Here is a 19,195-nt window from a genome sequence, read left to right as displayed (position 1 = left end):
ATATTCTTATGCCCTGTGTATACGAATGCACAATATATATTTACATAAATATTTGAGTTCACTTAACAGGTCTGGACAATTTCCATATACATGTATGTAAGTTTAGAACGATGACTGTAAATGGCTATAAATACGCACAATAAATAAGGTGCTTATCCTTTGGACCAATCAGATAATGGCATTTAGACACACCAATGAGAAAATAAATAAAACATGTAGCTTTAAACTTGTAACTAATTTTTAGCTCTACTGGTCAGAGACTAGAAGAGCTTATGTGATAGTATGGTGTCCGTCCGTCTGTCTGTCTGTCCGTCTGTAAACAATTTTTCAAAACGCTACTCCTCCTACAGTTTTAGTCTGATTTCAGTATAACATGGCACACAAGTAGACTACACTAAGATACATAATTCTGTGTATCGGTTTTTGATTCCGATGAACGGTGTTGCCATGGTAACTAAAAATAGAGATTTCTGGGAAGTACTTTTAAAACCCTACTCCTCCTACAGTTTTGGTCTGATTTCAGTATAACTTGGCACACAAGTAGATTATACTAAGATACATAATTCCGTCGGTTTTTGATTTCTATGAACGATGTTGCCATGGTTACTAAAAATAGAAGAAATTTCCTTGAAATACTTTCAAAATGCTACTCCTCCTAAAGTTTTGATCTGATTTCAGTATAACTTGGCACACAAGTAGACTACACTATGATACAAAATTGTCTTTATTGTTTTTTGACTTTGTTAAATGTTGTTATGGTTACTAAAATTGAAATTTCTGTAAAATTCTTTTAAAAGGCTACTCCTCCTACAGATTTAGTCTGATTGCAATAAATCTTAATAATACAAAAATCTCAATAAAACAAAAAGAGACTACACCAAGGATCATTATTCTATGTATTGCTGTTGCAAAGTTTCAAGTCCAAGTGCTACTTTTAAGTACAAACCAGTAGAGCTACAGTCTCGTCAGAGACTTCTGGTTTTTCTATAGAACAAAACTTTTGTAAATTTTAATGCAGATTTAGGAATAGTACAGCATATATAACAATTCTACAGTAAACAAACGCTACTTGAAAGCTTAAGTTAGAATAAATTCTAAGTGGGATTAAAATCTGTCATTATGAGGTTACAATCCCACCAGTTTAAGGTCATACGCAACGTGCATGTACTTTGCAATTTACCTTTCCCACTGATGATTTTCCGAGATATTATTATTTTAAATTCATAGTATCAACAGATATTCTTACTCAAAAACCCAGCATACATTACCAGGAGTTTTGAACAGATATTATATGATGAAAACAAACGCTACTTGAAAGCTTAAGTTAGAATAAATTCTAAGTGGGATTAAAATCTGTCATTATGAGGTTACAATCCCACCAGTTTAAGGTCATACGCAACGTGCATGTACTTTGCAATTTACCTTTCCCACTGATGATTTTCCGAGATATTATTATTTTAAATTCATAGTATCAACAGATATTCTTACTCAAAAACCCAGCATACATTACCAGGAGTTTTGAACAGATATTATATGATGAAAATCCTTATATTTTTTTAAAAGAGAAAAGTAGGTTACCAGGCATCATAAAATCGCACACAAAGTACAAAGATCCTTCAATTATTGGAACTCTAAAATAATACAGGGAATAAGAAAATAAAGTTCAAAACTACGTTGCGTATGTCCTTAGTTTGTGTTAAAAATTTATATATAAATACGGCAGATTTCATTTTAGAGCCTTGCAGATTTTTTGCACTGGGGATATGGCAATAACAGTCTTATTTCGTGTGTATAACAAAACAGTTTCTTGTATCCAAGACAAGATTATATGATAAAAAGCGTTCATCTTCATTTCATGTTTTTAAGTTTTACAGAATGAGGCTATCTGGTACCGCTTGCATTTATATGGCTTAAATACTGCCGACTCGGCGTTAAGCAATAAAAACTAAATGGTCTTTTTCTAGCCGATGAAAAGCTAAATGCTCGAATGTAACTGAATTCTGCACATCATAAATTTGTTGATTGTAAATAATCGTAACTGTGCATAAATTGTGACAGAGAACATGCCAAGATGTCGCGATGCATACTATGCATGTCTTGATTTTGTATGATACCTATTTATTAAGGATATTTTAATAAGGACTGCTTTTTTTATGCCCGCGTAATCGAAGATTCGGGGGTATATGGTTTTTGCCCTGCCCGTCCGTCTGTTTATCTGTTTGTCCGGAAAAATTTTCGACTGATTGGAGCTATGACTTTCATATTTCACAGGTGTATTCCTTGTGACAAGAACTTTCTTTGGGTACCAACATATTTGACTTTTCGGCCTTGACCTTTAGTTAGACCCACTTTACTTTTGCAAAAATTTACCAAATATTAACCTTGGTCATTACTTTAGAACGGTTGGTGCTAGGACTTTCATATTCACCATATATATTCCTTGTGATAAGACCTTTTCTTGGGTACAAATACTTTTGACCTCGGAGTTTGACTTACTAAAAAAAAAAAACTTTAACCTTGGCCATAACTTAACTTCTGAGTAGTTAGTGCTAGGGCTTTCATTTTTCACAAGTGTATTCTCACAGGTGATATTTTTTGGGTACCAACATTTTTAACCTCATGGCCTTGATCTTAGAGTTTGACTACATTTGAAAAAAAAAACTTTAATCTTGCCTATAACTTTCGAACGGTTGTTGCTAGGGCTTTCATATTTCGCTTATGCATTCCTTGTGACAAGACCTTTCCTTTGGTACCATTATTTTTTGATCTCATGAAATTGACCTTGGAGTATGACCTTCTTTTTGAATAACTTTAAAACTTGGCCATATTTTCTGAATTGTTGATACTATGGCTATTATATTTCACAAACATGTGTAAATCCTTTTGACGAGACCTTTCTTTATGTATTAACATTTTTTAACTCTTAATCTTGACAAGGGGGTAGGGATGTACACCCTCTCGTTTTTGTCATTAAATAATTATTAAAGTGCAAGAAGGGTCAAAACAAAAATGTCTGAAGAACAGTAATTTAGATTGGTTTCGTTCGTATAAGTCAATCTTTCATTATTAAACTCAGAGAGAGGGTAATGCCCAAGCCATACAGAAGTTCATGAAATTCATTACACCTCCTCTTCGCAAAAAAAGGGAAAAAAATGGATCCAACAAGAGAATCTTAATAAAATGAGATCCCTTACGCTCCCGTATTTTGTTAGCGGCATAACAAAATACGAGAGCGTAAAGGATGTGATTTTAAGTAGATTGCAAATTGCCCTTGAGAATGATTCATGCGAAAAGAAAATGCTTTCTATTTCCGTTATCATGTACTTTCTACGATAGACACGTCAAATTTACTGGATAGGAAACAGCCATTGTTACAGTAAGTTTGAGATCTTTAATTTCTCTTTTAATTAAATCATTAAATGTTAAAAAAATGATTAATTTAAAACTTTTGATTTCAATAGTTTAATAACGTTGGCATAAAGTCGGCAAAATGAACTTATAACTTAAATCTGCACTACCTGAGGATTCCTGCATATTAATATGACCAATCTTGGCACAGCTTTTCTTGAGAAGACCGTATGTATTTAAAGAATTTTTTCCTATTCACTCTAATTTTTCATCCCTTTTTGTGGCCCCACTTTGCCATATGGGGCCGTGGATTCTACACCCGTCAGGAAGAATTTATTTAAGTTTTATCTTTTTTTTTGTTCAGTGGTGGTACTTTTCATGGTTACTTACCTTTGGAAGGAGGAATAGGCCTTCTTTGAACAAACAATAATTTCCTTTTCACAAGGATACTGTGTGCCAAGTTAGGTTTAAATTGACCCAGTAGTTCTGGAGAAGTCAAAAATGTATATAAAGTTTTAAACAGAAGGACGACAGAGTAACTTCGATTAGGAAAGCTTTTTTGAGCCTTTGGTTCAGATGGTGAAAAATGTATTACTGAAAAATTATTTTTTTACCCAGAATGGATCAAATAGACAGGATTTCAGATGTTGTTTACGTGGCCATGTGTGATATAGTGGGAACGCCTACATTAGTGGCCATAAGAAGAGAAGTGCCTGATATTGCTGAGATTATAAGGACACCAACAGAAGAAAGTATGGGAGAGAGAATTCGTCTCGGTGGAAGTCGTAGAGAAGGGTTTGGTTCGGTTGCATCAGATGTGGACTGTATGCGCTGGAGGACGGACCATCATGTTATATGTGAATTAAATCACGCAAATAAATACCACTCAGAAAAATGTACTTTGATTTTAATGGAGTGCTCCAAAGAAAGCCCTGGACATACTATGTTGCAGCTACTGACTCCCACAAATAATGATTCTGTAAGACAATCTTGTATTAGAATATGTGATGGATTATACATATCAAGTGCACTATACAGAGAAAATACGATGGCTTTATTTAGGCATAACTCTACTCAGCATGGACCTTGTGCAAGTGGAAAGGATGGTGAGACGGAATATGATATTGCACATTGTTTTGCATGTAAACAATGGCCTTCCATTGCCACTTCTTTCACTCTTAGATGCCAGTCTAAAAGGTGGCCACCAAATCATGTTTTGGGCGACATCATCACCTTGGGTTGTCATGTTGTACCAATAGGATTGAAAGGATCGCCAAAGGAAGATTTTGAGTGGAGGATTTCATTCTCTCTAGCTGAACAGAAACTTATTCATTGTATGAATCACACACAGTTCATGTGCTATGGATTGTTGAAAGTATTTCTAAAAGAGGTTCTAACCGTGGAAGATACAAGTGGAAAACCCCTTCTTTGTTCATATTTTATGAAAACAATTCTATTCTGGGTTATTCAAAATAATACAGTTAAAGACTGGAGCCCATCAAGTCTGTTGTCAGGGTTTTGGTCGTGTTTCAAGTTTTTATTGTCATGTGTGTGTCATGGCTATCTTCAAAACTTTTTTATCACTGAGAACAACTTATTCATTTCAAAAGTATTTGGACATCCACAGCAGTTACTGTATGAGCGGCTTTTGGAAATGTACAATCTAGGGATTGCTTGCTTATCACATTGCCACTCAATCAGAGACATGTTAACTCGAGCAATTTGTAAAAGGCAATATGTATTAAGTACCACCGAATCTGATATCATACCTGAAATCAACATCGATTGTGAGCTTTTCGATGAACTTGATAGTAATGATATATTAGCGATGCCATTTTCGAATGCCGGACATTGTTTCACGACTCTGCGTTCTACAGTCAAGTACTTACATGCCCCTAACCTAAATGCAAGACAGCGTGCTACTCTCAGGAAATATATATCAACAATCCTTAGATGTACGGTTTTTCATTTATACAAATCATCCAACAACATTAACAACAAAAGCAGATTAAGAATTATAAATGCTTGCTTGAAAATGCTAAAAATTAGTGCAAAAATGGGATTTATTTCAGATAAGATTTATTTTGCTCTACTTTTACATTCAGTCGGTAATAATATGAATGCAATTAAATATCTCGGAACCATAAAAGAGATGATTATACAGCCTTATATCGTTTATGATCGTATAGTACATATAAATTGTTATAATGAGGAGATGGGAGGGCTGCCACTTATTGAGAGAATGAGGAAAGCTGTAGCCGTGGATATTGACCTACGTATGATTATGATAAAAGAATTAGAATTTGAATTCAGTTTGGCAGCACGAAATTTTATTGACGTACCCCCATATGTCATGATACTGATGTTGTTAGTGTTGTGTTATCGTGGTAACCTACAAAAACAACAAGAAGCTCTAGATGAACTATATTCTCTCCTCCATTCTGACGAGGGGCGTCATATTAAGACAATCTTAAGAGGTATATCATGGCAGATTCTTGGGATCTGTCAAGAGATCTGTGGAGATTATCAGGGGGCACTTTTGTCTTATCAGAACTCTCTTAAAGAAGAACAACACCATAATTTACAGGAAGCAACGTATCTTAGAATACAAGATGTTCAGTGTAGACAAGCAATCGGATAAAATGTTTCTTAACTTGATTAACGAATAAAGTAAAATTCATATTATGTTTATTCAAATATGTTTATGCAAGTTGTTTTCTTACAAATGTGTTGTCATGTTTACCTTGCTGAAGTATGTTTGATGTAATATGTTTTTTAATCAATTCAGATACATGTACATCAAGATTCATTGCTATTCTCATTCTGATCATGGATTTCTGCGCATAACTTGCAACACTCATTTATCGAACTTTAATTGCAAACTATTTACAAATATGTATGTGTATAAATATGTGTGTATACGCTTAAAAAATAGTTATAATTTGCATCGTAATATTTTGCATTAATTTTAAAAAGGTATAATCGTGTTTGGTTCAAGTTATGTCTTAATTACTTTCTTCCGCCATCCCAAGTTAGAGTCGTGTTTATTTCTATTAGTCATTCCGTGTATAGAGTTTTTCCGGTCTTGTTACAACTTGTGACGTACCGAGGGTATGTATCTGCATATTTCTATGAAGTATAATGGGCTGTTACATGACTAGCAAATACACAGTGTCAAACATGCAGTTATATATGCTTGATATATCAAAAGCTGAAAGACAAGCAATGCTCATTTCTGAAATTTGCATTCCGTGAGGGAGCAAAGCATTGTTCATTTTTTAAGTGCTTGAAAAAATGACTTAAGGACCCTCTATACACTAGAGGAAAATATTTTTTAGATATTGAGAATATTATAGTGTGTAAAGGTGGAAGTACTGAGCTTATCTATCACATTTTCAACATAGGGTGCCTTGTATTTACCCCCAGGAAAAATGTTCAAAGACAATGAAGTACTGATGAACAGAAATCACTGTTGTTTACTTAAGGTTTTGCCAAAGGTCAACATGTCCAAAAATTTATTTTTACAATAGCTCCAGAACTATGTGGTTTATAAAGTTAAAACTTTTACGGTTTATAAATATATCAATGATTAACAGATATAAAGTATCACTTGATAACAAATACTTAAAATAATATTTATCGAGAAAAATTCTTTTAAAAAAAATGCATGCATATGTTTTTAAAAAATACACCTAATTAATTCCGTACTTTTAGTGAAAGCCATTATTGCAGAAACAATATATGTTTATCAATGAAGGGCAAGTTGGACTTCGATAGCCTCTGGAAAGTTGTTTTCCCTGTTTATTTTGTCCAAATGTTAAGATTTGAAACCGAAAGTACATTGCAAATGGCGGATTTTATAGGGGTCTTGTCTTTATACATGTCATGCTTTCAATAAGAGCCTTTCAGAGACCATTCATGTCCAACTTGCCCTTTATTGATAAACATATATAATTTCGGCAATGATGGTTTTCACTAAAAGTACAGAATTAAGCAGGTGCATTTTTTTTTAATATGCAAATTTTTTGAAATTTTTTTCCTCAAAAAATATATTTTTTTTAAATATTTGTTTTCAAATGATACTTTCCATCTGTTAATCAATGATATATTTATAAACTGTAAAAGTTTTAACTTTATACCTCACATAGTTTTGGAGCTATTAAAAACATAAATTTTTGGACATCTTGACCTTTGGCAAAACCTTAAGTGGACAAAATACCTGCAAATGAAATGTTCTATCTATTCCTCTTGGCCTATTGAAGTGTTATGAATGCTTGATTTGATAAAAAATTAAGTAATAAACTGTACATTGCAGTTTATTTTCTTCTTGATCAATTTAGGGCAGATCACTCTTTCTGCATAAAAATACCACAAAATCAGAATTCTTTAGTGTGCAGTGTATAGAGGGCTCTTAAAGCCTAAAAAGTATTTATTTTGTTTATGTACACACTATAAGTGATAGAATTCTGCTTTATTAAAAATATGGGGGAGAATTGCATCCCCCTACTTCATGTAAATTCTAAACATACAAGTTATTTTAGTTCCCATAAAATTAAGAAAGGTTTTGCATTAAAAACTAAAAAAAACTTCCATGCGGTAATGAATTTAATATCAACATTGGGATAAAAAAGATTTTTTTCACGCCAGTAAGCACCCCCCAGTCAGTCATCAAAAGCAAGGAGTGCAAATCAGATACTTCTATAAGTATAATTTATTGTACAACTTCTTTTAAAGATGAGCCCTGAATATTTCCAGGATATTTTTGATTTCCTTAGTTTACATGATTCCTATTCTAAGTGTTCTTCTTCCTTTAGCAATAGCATCATGCAATTCTATTTTTAAAATTTTGAAGGTGTATTTAAAGAATAATTTACCATTAAATGTAATATCATCCACCTCTACCTGTTTTCAAAAGAAATATAGTTATATCCTACCTTTCGAAGTTCGTCTGAATATGAATTATTATTATACCCTTTAAAATGTATTTATAAAGAGGTATGAAAAGATGATAATAACTCATGTATATTGAATGCTGCTTATTAGAACGTTTAATATTTCAACATCAGAACACAATATTTATTACTTTCATTTATCATTTGATAATGAAAAATTACTTGTACATATATATAATTTACTGGTTGCCATTCCCTAAATAATCCTACGTTCTACGAGCGGTAGAGTGACTTTTCAAGTACGTACAAGTGCTATTTATATGATCATGTCAAGTGACAAAAAAACACACATAGATCCATCACTCTATCTACACGGGATATACCCATAACTAAAATAATATTAAAGATAATCATAATAAGTCAAGTTGTCTGTAAATACACCGATGCTTATATTATATTAACATCAATGGTATAATTTAAAATTCCATTAAGGAAAGTTAAGCAGATTTCCTGCAAAGGAAGTCCACTTACCGGTTCTCAGGGTAATTTTCTTGTACCTGATAATGCTTATGCAAATTAGCATAGAAAATTTAAGGAAATATTGAAGAAAGGAAAGTTTACAGAGCTTTGCCATATACCACATTCTAGATCTCAGCCATTGTAAGATCTTTTTATTCCAAAACCCATGGAAACAATCAATTTCAGATATGCTGTGGGAAGTGCTAAACATCAGTGTCTTTTTGGACATCCCTAAAGATGAGTATGCTGAAGTTTTCTGGTCATGGGTACAAAGACTTATGATATGTGTTAAGGGTAACAGGGGATACTTTGAGGGATTGAAAATATTAAGAATTTATTTTACGTAGTTTTCTTATTGTTAAATGATCTTTTGAATAATTTATTGAACGACCCTCGTATTATTTGTTACTAAACACGACAAATATTAGGGACTCTCTCTCTCTCTCTCATTGGCGAATCCAAAAGGGGGGTTGAAACCCCCGTAACCCTCCTCTAGATCCACCACTGTATATGGTATGTATTTATATTTATTATTATTATTCTCTTAAATACTTTTTCAATAAATAAAGTCAACTCAGTTTGAGGACTTAGATAAGATGAAAAATCATATTGTTACAAGGAAATTATCTATCATTTTGTCATGTTGATTAAACAATTAATTAAAAATTACAAGGTCAACCCCCATTGAAGTTGATATATACCATTGGCTAATAAAATTTTCCTGTTTTAGTTACAAAAATTAATGATAAATAGACAACTCCTCAAGACAAATTCCGTATATGCACGACTTTCAAATAAAAAGCATGTGTTTTAGGGATTAACAATATTTGTTGTATTCCAACGTGTAGTTATTGTAATAGGTAAGGTTGAGATCTTTTTTTCTTTTGTAATTGAATAGTTAGGCTGTAAAGAATATTTTCATTTAGTTTAAATAATAATAGCTTAAGAGTGACCTAAGTTTTTATACATTATTTTTCTGGATGTAAAAAGGAAGGGGAAAGATGAAATGGGATATATTTTTTGTTATTGATCTATACACACCAAAAATCAATATCGTCTATGCACAAACTTACGGCTGAGTCCATGGAAAATATATTTACAATGCAACTGGTATATCATTTTTAAGACAATGATCAGTTAAAGTTTATTCTATTTACATTTTATTTTATTGGCATGGGAGGCTTTATCAACATCCATACAAACAAAAAAATTCTCATGTTAAATCGATCAAAAAAAAATTTAATTATTGTCGATTCTACTTTAGGAAGAGCTATACAAGATGTCTACCAATGTCTTAATTATGTCTTAATTACAAAAGCGAATGAGAGATAAATAGTGCTCAGGGATTCCTAATTGTTCTTTCATTTTACTAATTTAAGCTCTTTAAAGGAAAATGATAGGATGAAAAAATGTACGGTTTATACCATTCTACCTTTTTTTTAAAACCCACAATGGATCAGATACCCAGGCTATCAGAAGCTGTTTACGTAGGAATGTGTCGAAAAGTAGGCACACCAACACTAGTCTCTATACGACGAGAAGTTATTGATATTAATGAAATTGTGAGAAGACCAAGAGCAGAAAATTTAAAATTTAAATTCTATCGTAGTGGAAGCAGTAGAGAGGGATTTGGTCAGATGGCATCTGATTTTGACTCTATGTACTGGCTGACTGATCATCATGTTATTTTGGATTTAAATCAGGCTGATAAGTACAGTACGGAAAGATGTACTTTGATTTTAATGGAATGTTCGGATATGCATCCTGGATTTACTATGTTACAGCTACTGACTCCTACTAACTGTATTAATTTAAGACAATCATGTTTTAGAATAAATGATAGATTATATATATCCAGTTCAAAATACAGAAAAAGGACATTATCTTTTGCTTTTCGAGGCTCTACTCAACATGGACCTTGTGCAAGTGCAAGTGATAGTGGTTTTCACTATGATGTTGCGCATTGTTTTAGATGTAATCACTGGCCGTTCATCGCAGCTTCTTTTACCTTGAGATGCCAGTCTCAAAGATGGCCACCGAATGATGTTTTAAGAGATATGATAAACTTAGGTTGTCATGTTGTACCAGTAGGATTTAAAGGATCGCCAAGGGAAGATTGCGAATGGAGAATTTCATTCTCTCTAGCTGAACAGAAACTTGTATACTGTATGAATCACACACAATTCATGTGCTATGGATTGTTAAAATGTTTTCTCAAAGAGGTTCTTATAGTTGAAGATACAAATGGACAACCTCTCCTTTGTTCATATTTTATGAAAACGGTTTTATTTTGGGTCATTCAAAGAAATAATATCACAGACTGGAATCCAACAAGTCTGTTGTCGGGATTTTGGTTGTGCTTTAAGTTTTTATTGTCATGTGTGTATAATCTTTACCTTCCTAACTTTTTTATTCCTGAAAACAACATGTTTATTTGTAAAATATTTGGACATTCACGACAGTTACTGATTGAACGTCTTATTGAATTGTACAATTTAGGAATTTCTTGTTTATTATATTGCAACTCAGTCAGAGATTGCTTAACTCGAGTAATTTGCAACAGGCAATGTGTTTTTAGTACAGTCGAACCAGATATTATTTCTGAATTCAGCATAGATTCTGAGCTTATTTATAATATTGATCAATATGATATATCTTCTGGGCATTTTTCAAATTTCAGACAATGTTTCGTTTCTCTACATTCTATGGTCAGGTACTTATATGCCACGAAGCTAAATGCAAGGCAGCGTGTTACTCTGAGAAACTTTATCGCACTAGTACTCAGATACTACGTTTATCATTTATACGAAGCATCCAACAACTTGAACAACAAAAGCAGACTCAGAATTATGTATGCTTGTTTGAATATGTTAAAAGTTAGTGTAGAAATGTGATTTTTTTCTTATAAGATTTATTATGTTTTATTTATTCAGTTGGTAAAAATGTGGATGCAATTAAAAATCTCATGATGATAAAAGAAATACTTACACAGCCTTATATCAAGTATTGGAATAAGGTAGATGCAGAGAGGTATAATGAGGAGGTTGGAGGACTGCAAATGAGTGAGAAAATGAGGAGAGCTGTAGCTACGGACCTCCGTTTGAGTTTTTTGATGATTAATGAATTAGAATTAGAGTTCACAGTGACAAAACGTCCATTTATTTTTGTACCACCATATGTCATGACACTCATGTTATTAGTTTTATGCCATCGTGGTAACCCCCATAAACAACAAGAAGCTCTGTACGAACTGTTTGTCCTTCTCCATTACGACGATAGACGTTTTACCAATCGAAAATTCAGTGATATGCAATGGCAGATTCTCGGAATCTGTCAACAGATCTGTGGGGTCAACCAGGGAGCTCTTTTGTCTTTTCAAAACTCTCTTAAACAAAAATCTTACCATAACATACAGCCGGCCACTTATCATAGAATACAAAATATTCAGTTATTTAGTGAGGAATCCTAGCTATATTCATGAGCAAACGTATAAAATATGCATATGTATGAATAAAAGAAATATCAAACTCTACGTTTATTATTATTTATTTCGTATTTTATATTTTACGATGGTATTTTTGTTTGTATCATGGAGATATCTTAAAAATTAGATATGTTTTGCAATCATAATTACTCAGACATTGAAAAGTGCAACCTGTTATGATTATTTTGACTGTGAAATCAACCACCCTTACTTAAAGCTTGAAATTCTTAATACAGCTGAATAGCGTGCAACACAAATTTCACAAACTTGCGATTTTCACAAATATAAATGTGAACATTCCAAAGTCAAATTTCTTTTCATTGAATGTTAAAATTGTAGCAAGAAATCATGTATTGGTGAATTCTGATCGAAATTCTCATTTTATGAACATCTCTGTAGTAGTAAACTGCACTATGGGCATAATATTTAGCATTGATCCTCTCACCAAATTACTTGCCTGCCATCACCCCACACGTTTATTGTATTCAGTATTTTAATTGACAAGGTTGCAGATAATATTTTTCATAAAATTGCAATATTTTTAAGAGCATGCGATATAAGTACTTAAATGTGTAAAAGGTGAAGATGACGAACAGTGACCAATCTAATAAATCCAATAAACAGGGCAAGACACGGATCCTGGAAACATCAGAGATGAGATCAGGTGCCTAGGTGGAGTAAGCATCCGCTGTCGACCGGTTGCATTCGCCGTGAGCCCTATGTACTGATCAGTTAGTAGTCATATTTAGTATAAAAGCAATGACCTAACAAATGGTCTGAAACAGGTCAGACAAAATACGACCCAAGGATAAGTTGTGTTTACAAATAAAGCCATTATGGCTCTTGCGTATCGAATCAATATGGAGACTTAACATCACATGCAGATGATGTTAGAAAATTGCTACACAAATAAGGGACGTTGAAGACGGAAAAGATGAAATAATCCCTTTTGTAATACAGTTTATTTTTTGCTAGGTTATTATCATCTATAGTCAGCAAAACAAAGTTGCTTAAATAAAATACTGATATTAAACCCGGCTGACTAGGAAGAATAGTGTGTCACCAATTACACCAGCTCTAATAATTAGAGTAAGTTCAATTGATGACGGTTAATTTAAAGTAAAGAACTTATAAAACAGGAAGTTTAACAAATAACTAGAGAAATTTATTGACTAAAGTTATTAACGTTTTTATTTATAATGTACAGTAAAGATACGTAAATGTATTAGAAATATAACCACACAAAAACATGTATACACGTTATTCAAACAAACAGATTACAAATTTAAGCATAAAATGGAAATGAACATAGATTTGGAGGATTTGTAAGTACTCTACACATTTCATGATGTTATAAATCAATTCTTCTACAAAGCCTTGTATCCTCCGACTCCCGAATTAAAGTAGTTGGTTTGCTTAGTGATAAGATGTACTTTAGAGTCTTGTTTTAAGAATAGAATTATTTCAATTTTGTTTATTGGTCGTAAAATCTGGAATTTAAAAAAAAATGGAGGGAAAAACTCAAAGGCCTAGAATGGGCACATTATATGAATGCTTCCATAAAATCAGTTTCATTTTATTTGCGCCACCACTTCTTAAAGTATCTTTTTAAATACCTGTTATCCAGACTTGAATTCAAAGAATTTTTTTTCATGATTAAGAATATTGTGCAGTATTTAAGGACATAGAATACTTAAAATATTTCAAGGAAGTTTATTAGCCTGCTCTTTAAGATCAACACTTTCATATCTATATAAAATCAATGCAAGAACGTGAATTTAAAAAAATGAAATCCTCCAAAAATGCCCCTATTGATTTCCTGTAAACTGGATATATTTCATATATTGATGTATGATCACATGGAAGGAAATACTTGGTATTCACGAAAAAAAAATCCACTTCATGTGATGCCTAATTATTTTTTATTTGTCATTTAATATATAGATTAGGGAAGGCTTTAAAGGAAACAGCGTAATAAATAAATATGGATTTTAGCAATTGTTTGAGCAGTAATGAATCTGTACAAATTTCCTTTTTTTATTTGAGTATCTTTTATCTTTAAATATAAAACGTACAGCTTTAAAATTTAAGGTAAAAATATACAACCATCTAAACATAAAAAATAACTTAAAAAATTAAAATTCATATACTTTCGTTAATATGGCCTCTAAGCATCTAGACTGAAGTACCGAAAAAAAAATGCTTTACTGACTTATTCTGGGGAAAGCCTCATTTAAGTACATGTTATGCAGCAATGTGAATAGAAGCTTAGACAAACATTAGAAATTAGCAATTATGAACCTAAAATTTAACATCACAGAATAAGTTCATGCTACTATCAACAGTGCCGGTTTCGTCCAAACAGCTGCACCATCTTTTATTCCGGCCCTATTACCACAACTCGGAACAATTATAGCTCAGTCTATACAGGCACTAACTGCAAAAATCGACACTGTCATTGATGATTTAACAACAATAAAAACAGACTTGTGTCAAAAATAGAAACACAGAATGTTATGATCCAAAACCTTAACTCAGAAAATCAAACACTAAGAGCAGAAGTCAACACTTTGAACGCAGTGGAGTAGAAAAACTAGAACTCGGGCTAGAAGAATTGGAGCAATATGGAAGAAGGAATTCGCTAAGATTCCATGGAGTCACGATGGATGTTTCTGAAGTCAACAAAACTGACGAACTTGTGGTGGGAATATGCAATGAAAAGCTGAAATTATCTCCCCCCCCCCCATCACTTGTAATGACATAAATAGGTCCCACATAATAGGATCCATTCAAAATGGCAAAGCTCAAATCATCTGTCGTTTTAATAATTGGAAAATTAAGAACAGAATTTAAGAATTAAAGAACTAAGATCAACAAAGCAAAATATTCATTTCAGAGGACCTTACGCGCTCCAGACAAGAAATTATTCAAGCTTTAGCCAAGGCCCGTTATTACAGAAAAATTGATTCATACTGGACAAACGATGGCCGAATATTTGTTAAGGAAACTGTGACATATCGTGCGGCGATTGGAAATTATTACTCCGTGTGTCACAAGATAATCATTCGGAGAAAAAGATTTTTTATTTTAAAATACGGCAAACTAACAAAAAAAGTATTGTTTTTCCTCTTCCAAGTACACGACTTGATTAAGAGAAACATACTAAATATCCAATATATTCTTCTACTTATGACTTTGCTTTTGTTATGTAATGATATTGCGGAAAATCCTGGTCCAGAGCTAAACGTAACTGGTCTATCAATATTTCATCTAAACTGTAGAAGTATACGACACAAATTAGACAAAATAACTAATTACTTTGAATTGAACGATGTTTTATGCTTTACCGAGACTCATTTGAGTGATCTTGTAAATACAGAGAATTTAACAACTGAAGGGTACAATTCTCCCTTTAGATTAGATAGAACTAGTCATGGCGGTGGGATTCTTGTTTATATAAGAGAAGGCTTAGTAGCCCTGAGACGGCGAGATCTTGAAAATACGTTAGAAGAAACAATTTGGGTAGAAATTAAGTTAAGAACAAAAAGCTTTTTTCTATGCACTATTTACAGACCTGAAACATCCAAGGTTGAATTCTGGAACAGGCTTGAAATCTCAATTGGAAGGGCTTTAGATGAATCTAATAATCTAGTATTGAATGGGGATTGGAACATAGACTTCAGTAAGAAGCTTCCAACCTATATTAGTGATATAATTATGACATATAATCTTACAAACTATATTACCGAGCCAACGAGAGTGACATATACGACATCAACTTGAATTGACCCCATACTTATTACAGATACCCTTGATTGTATTGAATCGGGAACTATTGATATTGAAAAAACAAAGCAACTTATATTATACTCAAATTAGATACAGTGATTCAAAAGACGTATGTCCGAAAAATCTTCCTGTATAAAAGTGCGAATTTTGATCAATTTAGAAATGAAATGAATGAAACAAATTGGAATGAGATTCTAAATAGCGAGGATGTCGACATCGAAAGTTTAACGACAAACTTTCAGAATTTGTGAATGAAACTATCCCACAAAAAGATATAGTAGTTAGACCGGATGATAAACCTTGGTTTAATTCTGAAATCAGGAAAGAGATAAAATTGCGCGATAAATTTAGGAAAGCATATAGAAAAACCAAAAATGTGAGAGATCGAGAAATATTCCGGAAACAAAGAAATAAAGTCAACAATTTTAAAAAGAAACTAAAAGAAGAGTATCTGATAAATTTAAACGAATCATTGAATCATTTAAATTGCACAAACTCAAAATCTTATTGGCAAATAGTTCGCAGATTATTGAAGGGTTCTAAGCCATCACACTCTGTTCCACCTCTAAAAGAAGATAATGCCTATTTACAGATGAAGGGAAATGTGAATTACTGAATGCTTATTTTTGTAAAGTTTCTTCTAATGATAACATAGATAAAGACCTTCCCGAATTCGAAATAAGGACAGAGGCCACACTTGACAACATCACAATAGACGAAAATGAAATTATGGATATTATCGAAATTTTAGATTCTAAAAAAAGCCTCCGGTCCCGACAATTTTAGTCATATTTTAATAAAAGAAATAAGTAATGAAATTGCAATCCCTCTAAAAATTCTGTTCAATAAATCTCTGAAAACTGGGAAATTTCCATGTGTTTGGAAACATGCTAATGTTATTCCTGTCTTTAAAAAGGGAGAGAAATCAAACCCATCAAACTACAAACCAATTTCCTTGTTGAGTTGTATGGGGAAAATCTTTGAAAGAGTAATGTTTAAATACATCTATAATCATTTAGTATCACGCTGTTATATAACCTACAAGCTGGATTTATGCGTAGACATTCAACAGTCACCCAGTTAATAGAAATTTATCATAACATTTGTATTGCTTTAGACAATAAAGAAGTCACCTGCTTTGCTTTTTGTGATATCAGTAAGGCATTCGATACGGTTTGGTTGAAAGGCTTAAAATACAAATTAGAAAAATACGGGTTAGTGGGTGAAGTTCTTGCTTGGTTAAATGATTATCTTACTGGTCGATCACAGCAGGTCAAAATCAAATCATCAAGTTCTTCAATGGGAAGAACGAAAGCAGGAGTTCCCCAAGGTTCTGTTCTTGGGCCTTTACTTTTTTTAGTATATATAAATGACCTACCATGTGGACTTTCAGGTCTCTCTAGACTATTTGCAGATGACACATCTGTGTCAAACACATCTAAAAACTTGAAGGATTTAGAAAAACTTACTAACCATGATCTAGAAAAAATTAACCAATGGTCAAAAAACTGGCTTGTAGAATTTGATTCTGAAAAAACCAAAATATTAATATTTGGCAGTAGTGAAGATGAAGTATCCAAACTAAGCTTTAAGTTTGACAGTCAAGAAATCATTCCATCTTCTACTCATTGTCATATTGGACTTACGTTTTCGAATTCTGGGAAATGGACAAACCACATTGATAATATTATTAAAAAGGCTTCAAAAGAAATTGCAGTTCTTAGAAAATTGAAATTATCATTAAATCGTGATTTCTTAACAAAGATGTATATTACATTTATTAGGCCCTTATTTGAATATGCATCAGAAGTATGGGATAATATTTCTGCAGCTGACTGTGAAAGGCTAGAGAAACTTCAATTAGAAGCTGCACGTACTGTAACTGGACTTCCTATTTACTCTCCCCGTAACTCTTTATATTATGAAACAGGATGGGAAACACTTGCTTATAGACGAGAAAAGAGAAAGTTATGTTTAATGTTTAAAATAAAACATGGTCTCGCGCCAGACTATTTATCGAATCTATTACCTCCCGAAGTCTCAGAAATAACCCAGTATGATTTACGAAATTGTAATAATACTGTTATACCCAAATGTAGAACGAACTATTAAAAGATTCTTCTTTCCATCTACAATGTCATTATGGAACGCCTTGCCCTCTGAAATCAGAAACCTTGAAACTGTAAATGCTTTCAAAAAAAGACTTCTTAAATGTGAATCTCCCCCAAAATATTTTTCTTTTGGTGAAAAGAAAACAAACTCAATTCTAACTAGAATGAGACACAATGTGAGTCTCCTTAAGTCAGACCTGTTTAAAGTCAGGCTTTCAGATAACACTCAGTGTTCTTGTGGATATACCAATGAAAACACTGAACACTTTTTTTTGTATTGTAAGAATTATGCTGAAATAAGAGCAGAATTATTTCACACTATAAGAAATAACAAAGGAACAATAGACCTTGATACAATTCTATTTGGGAACTCAAACTTGGGACAACAAAATAATATGAACATAGTTAAAGCCGTACACAAATATATTAAAAAATCGAAAAGATTTTTATGAATAACCAGCGTAACCATTCTGTATCTATTACAACCCCTTTCCTTTCCTTCTTTGCACCCCCCCCTTCCTTTTCTTATTTCCCTGCACTTTTTTTTGTATTGTACATTTGTTGGTTGTACATCTCGTGTATATGTATATGTCATTTTGTTTGTGTTGGAGAGGACAATTCTAAGTTGGTAAAACTTGTGTCCAATCCTATTGATTATGTTTCAATAAAATATGTTTAAATACAAATACCTAAAATTTATTATATGTAATTTTGAAATTAACCCTCAGATATGGCTAGAACAGTATTTTTTACGTTAAAGCACCGATATTTTACATGAATGGCCTTGAAGTTCTTTAGGGCAGACCTGCCCCTAAAAGACGTTATGATATTTTGAAAGGTTGTGATCTAAGGAATGATTTGAAATAAGATTTTTAGAGGTAACCCTCTCCTGGGATCGAAAATAACATAAAACATACAAAAAAGGAAGCTTCTTTTTGTCACCCTGGTTCGTATTTATACCGACTTATTATATATTCATGTTGATATTGGTGTGTACAATAGTTTAGACTTTGAAAGTATATTTATGTTAACCCATTGAAATTCCAATAGAT

The 19,195-nt window shown here is 32.6% G+C and overlaps 2 protein-coding genes across 2 annotated transcripts in view; one reads left to right on the top strand and one right to left on the bottom strand.

Annotated features, from left to right (window-relative positions):
• The window catches only part of LOC133202716 (regulator of G-protein signaling 12-like), a 281,826-nt gene that overhangs the window by 5,885 nt on the left and 256,746 nt on the right, over positions 1-19,195 (bottom strand). The gene's annotated exons all lie outside the window — the stretch shown is intronic.
• On the top strand, positions 3,352-6,306 carry LOC133202600 (uncharacterized). The gene is made up of 2 exons (XM_061338443.1): positions 3,352-3,376; positions 3,967-6,306. Exon 2 carries the CDS (start codon positions 3,968-3,970, stop codon positions 5,987-5,989), a length of 2,022 nt encoding a protein of 673 aa, XP_061194427.1. The 5' UTR covers positions 3,352-3,376; position 3,967; the 3' UTR covers positions 5,990-6,306.

The sequence above is a fragment of the Saccostrea echinata genome, unplaced genomic scaffold (genome assembly GCF_033153115.1).
Source record: "Saccostrea echinata isolate AGI-Se365-2 ecotype Australia unplaced genomic scaffold, CSIRO_AGI_Sech_v1 ptg000047l, whole genome shotgun sequence".
Lineage (NCBI taxonomy): Eukaryota > Metazoa > Mollusca > Bivalvia > Ostreida > Ostreidae > Saccostrea > Saccostrea echinata.
This window is presented reverse-complemented; position numbering and strand designations above follow the sequence as displayed.

What these genes read in the sequence shown, in the direction of transcription:
- LOC133202600 (XM_061338443.1), top strand. Translation starts at nt 3,968, where the DNA reads ATGGATCAAATAGACAGGATTTCAGATGTTGTTTACGTGGCCATGTGT.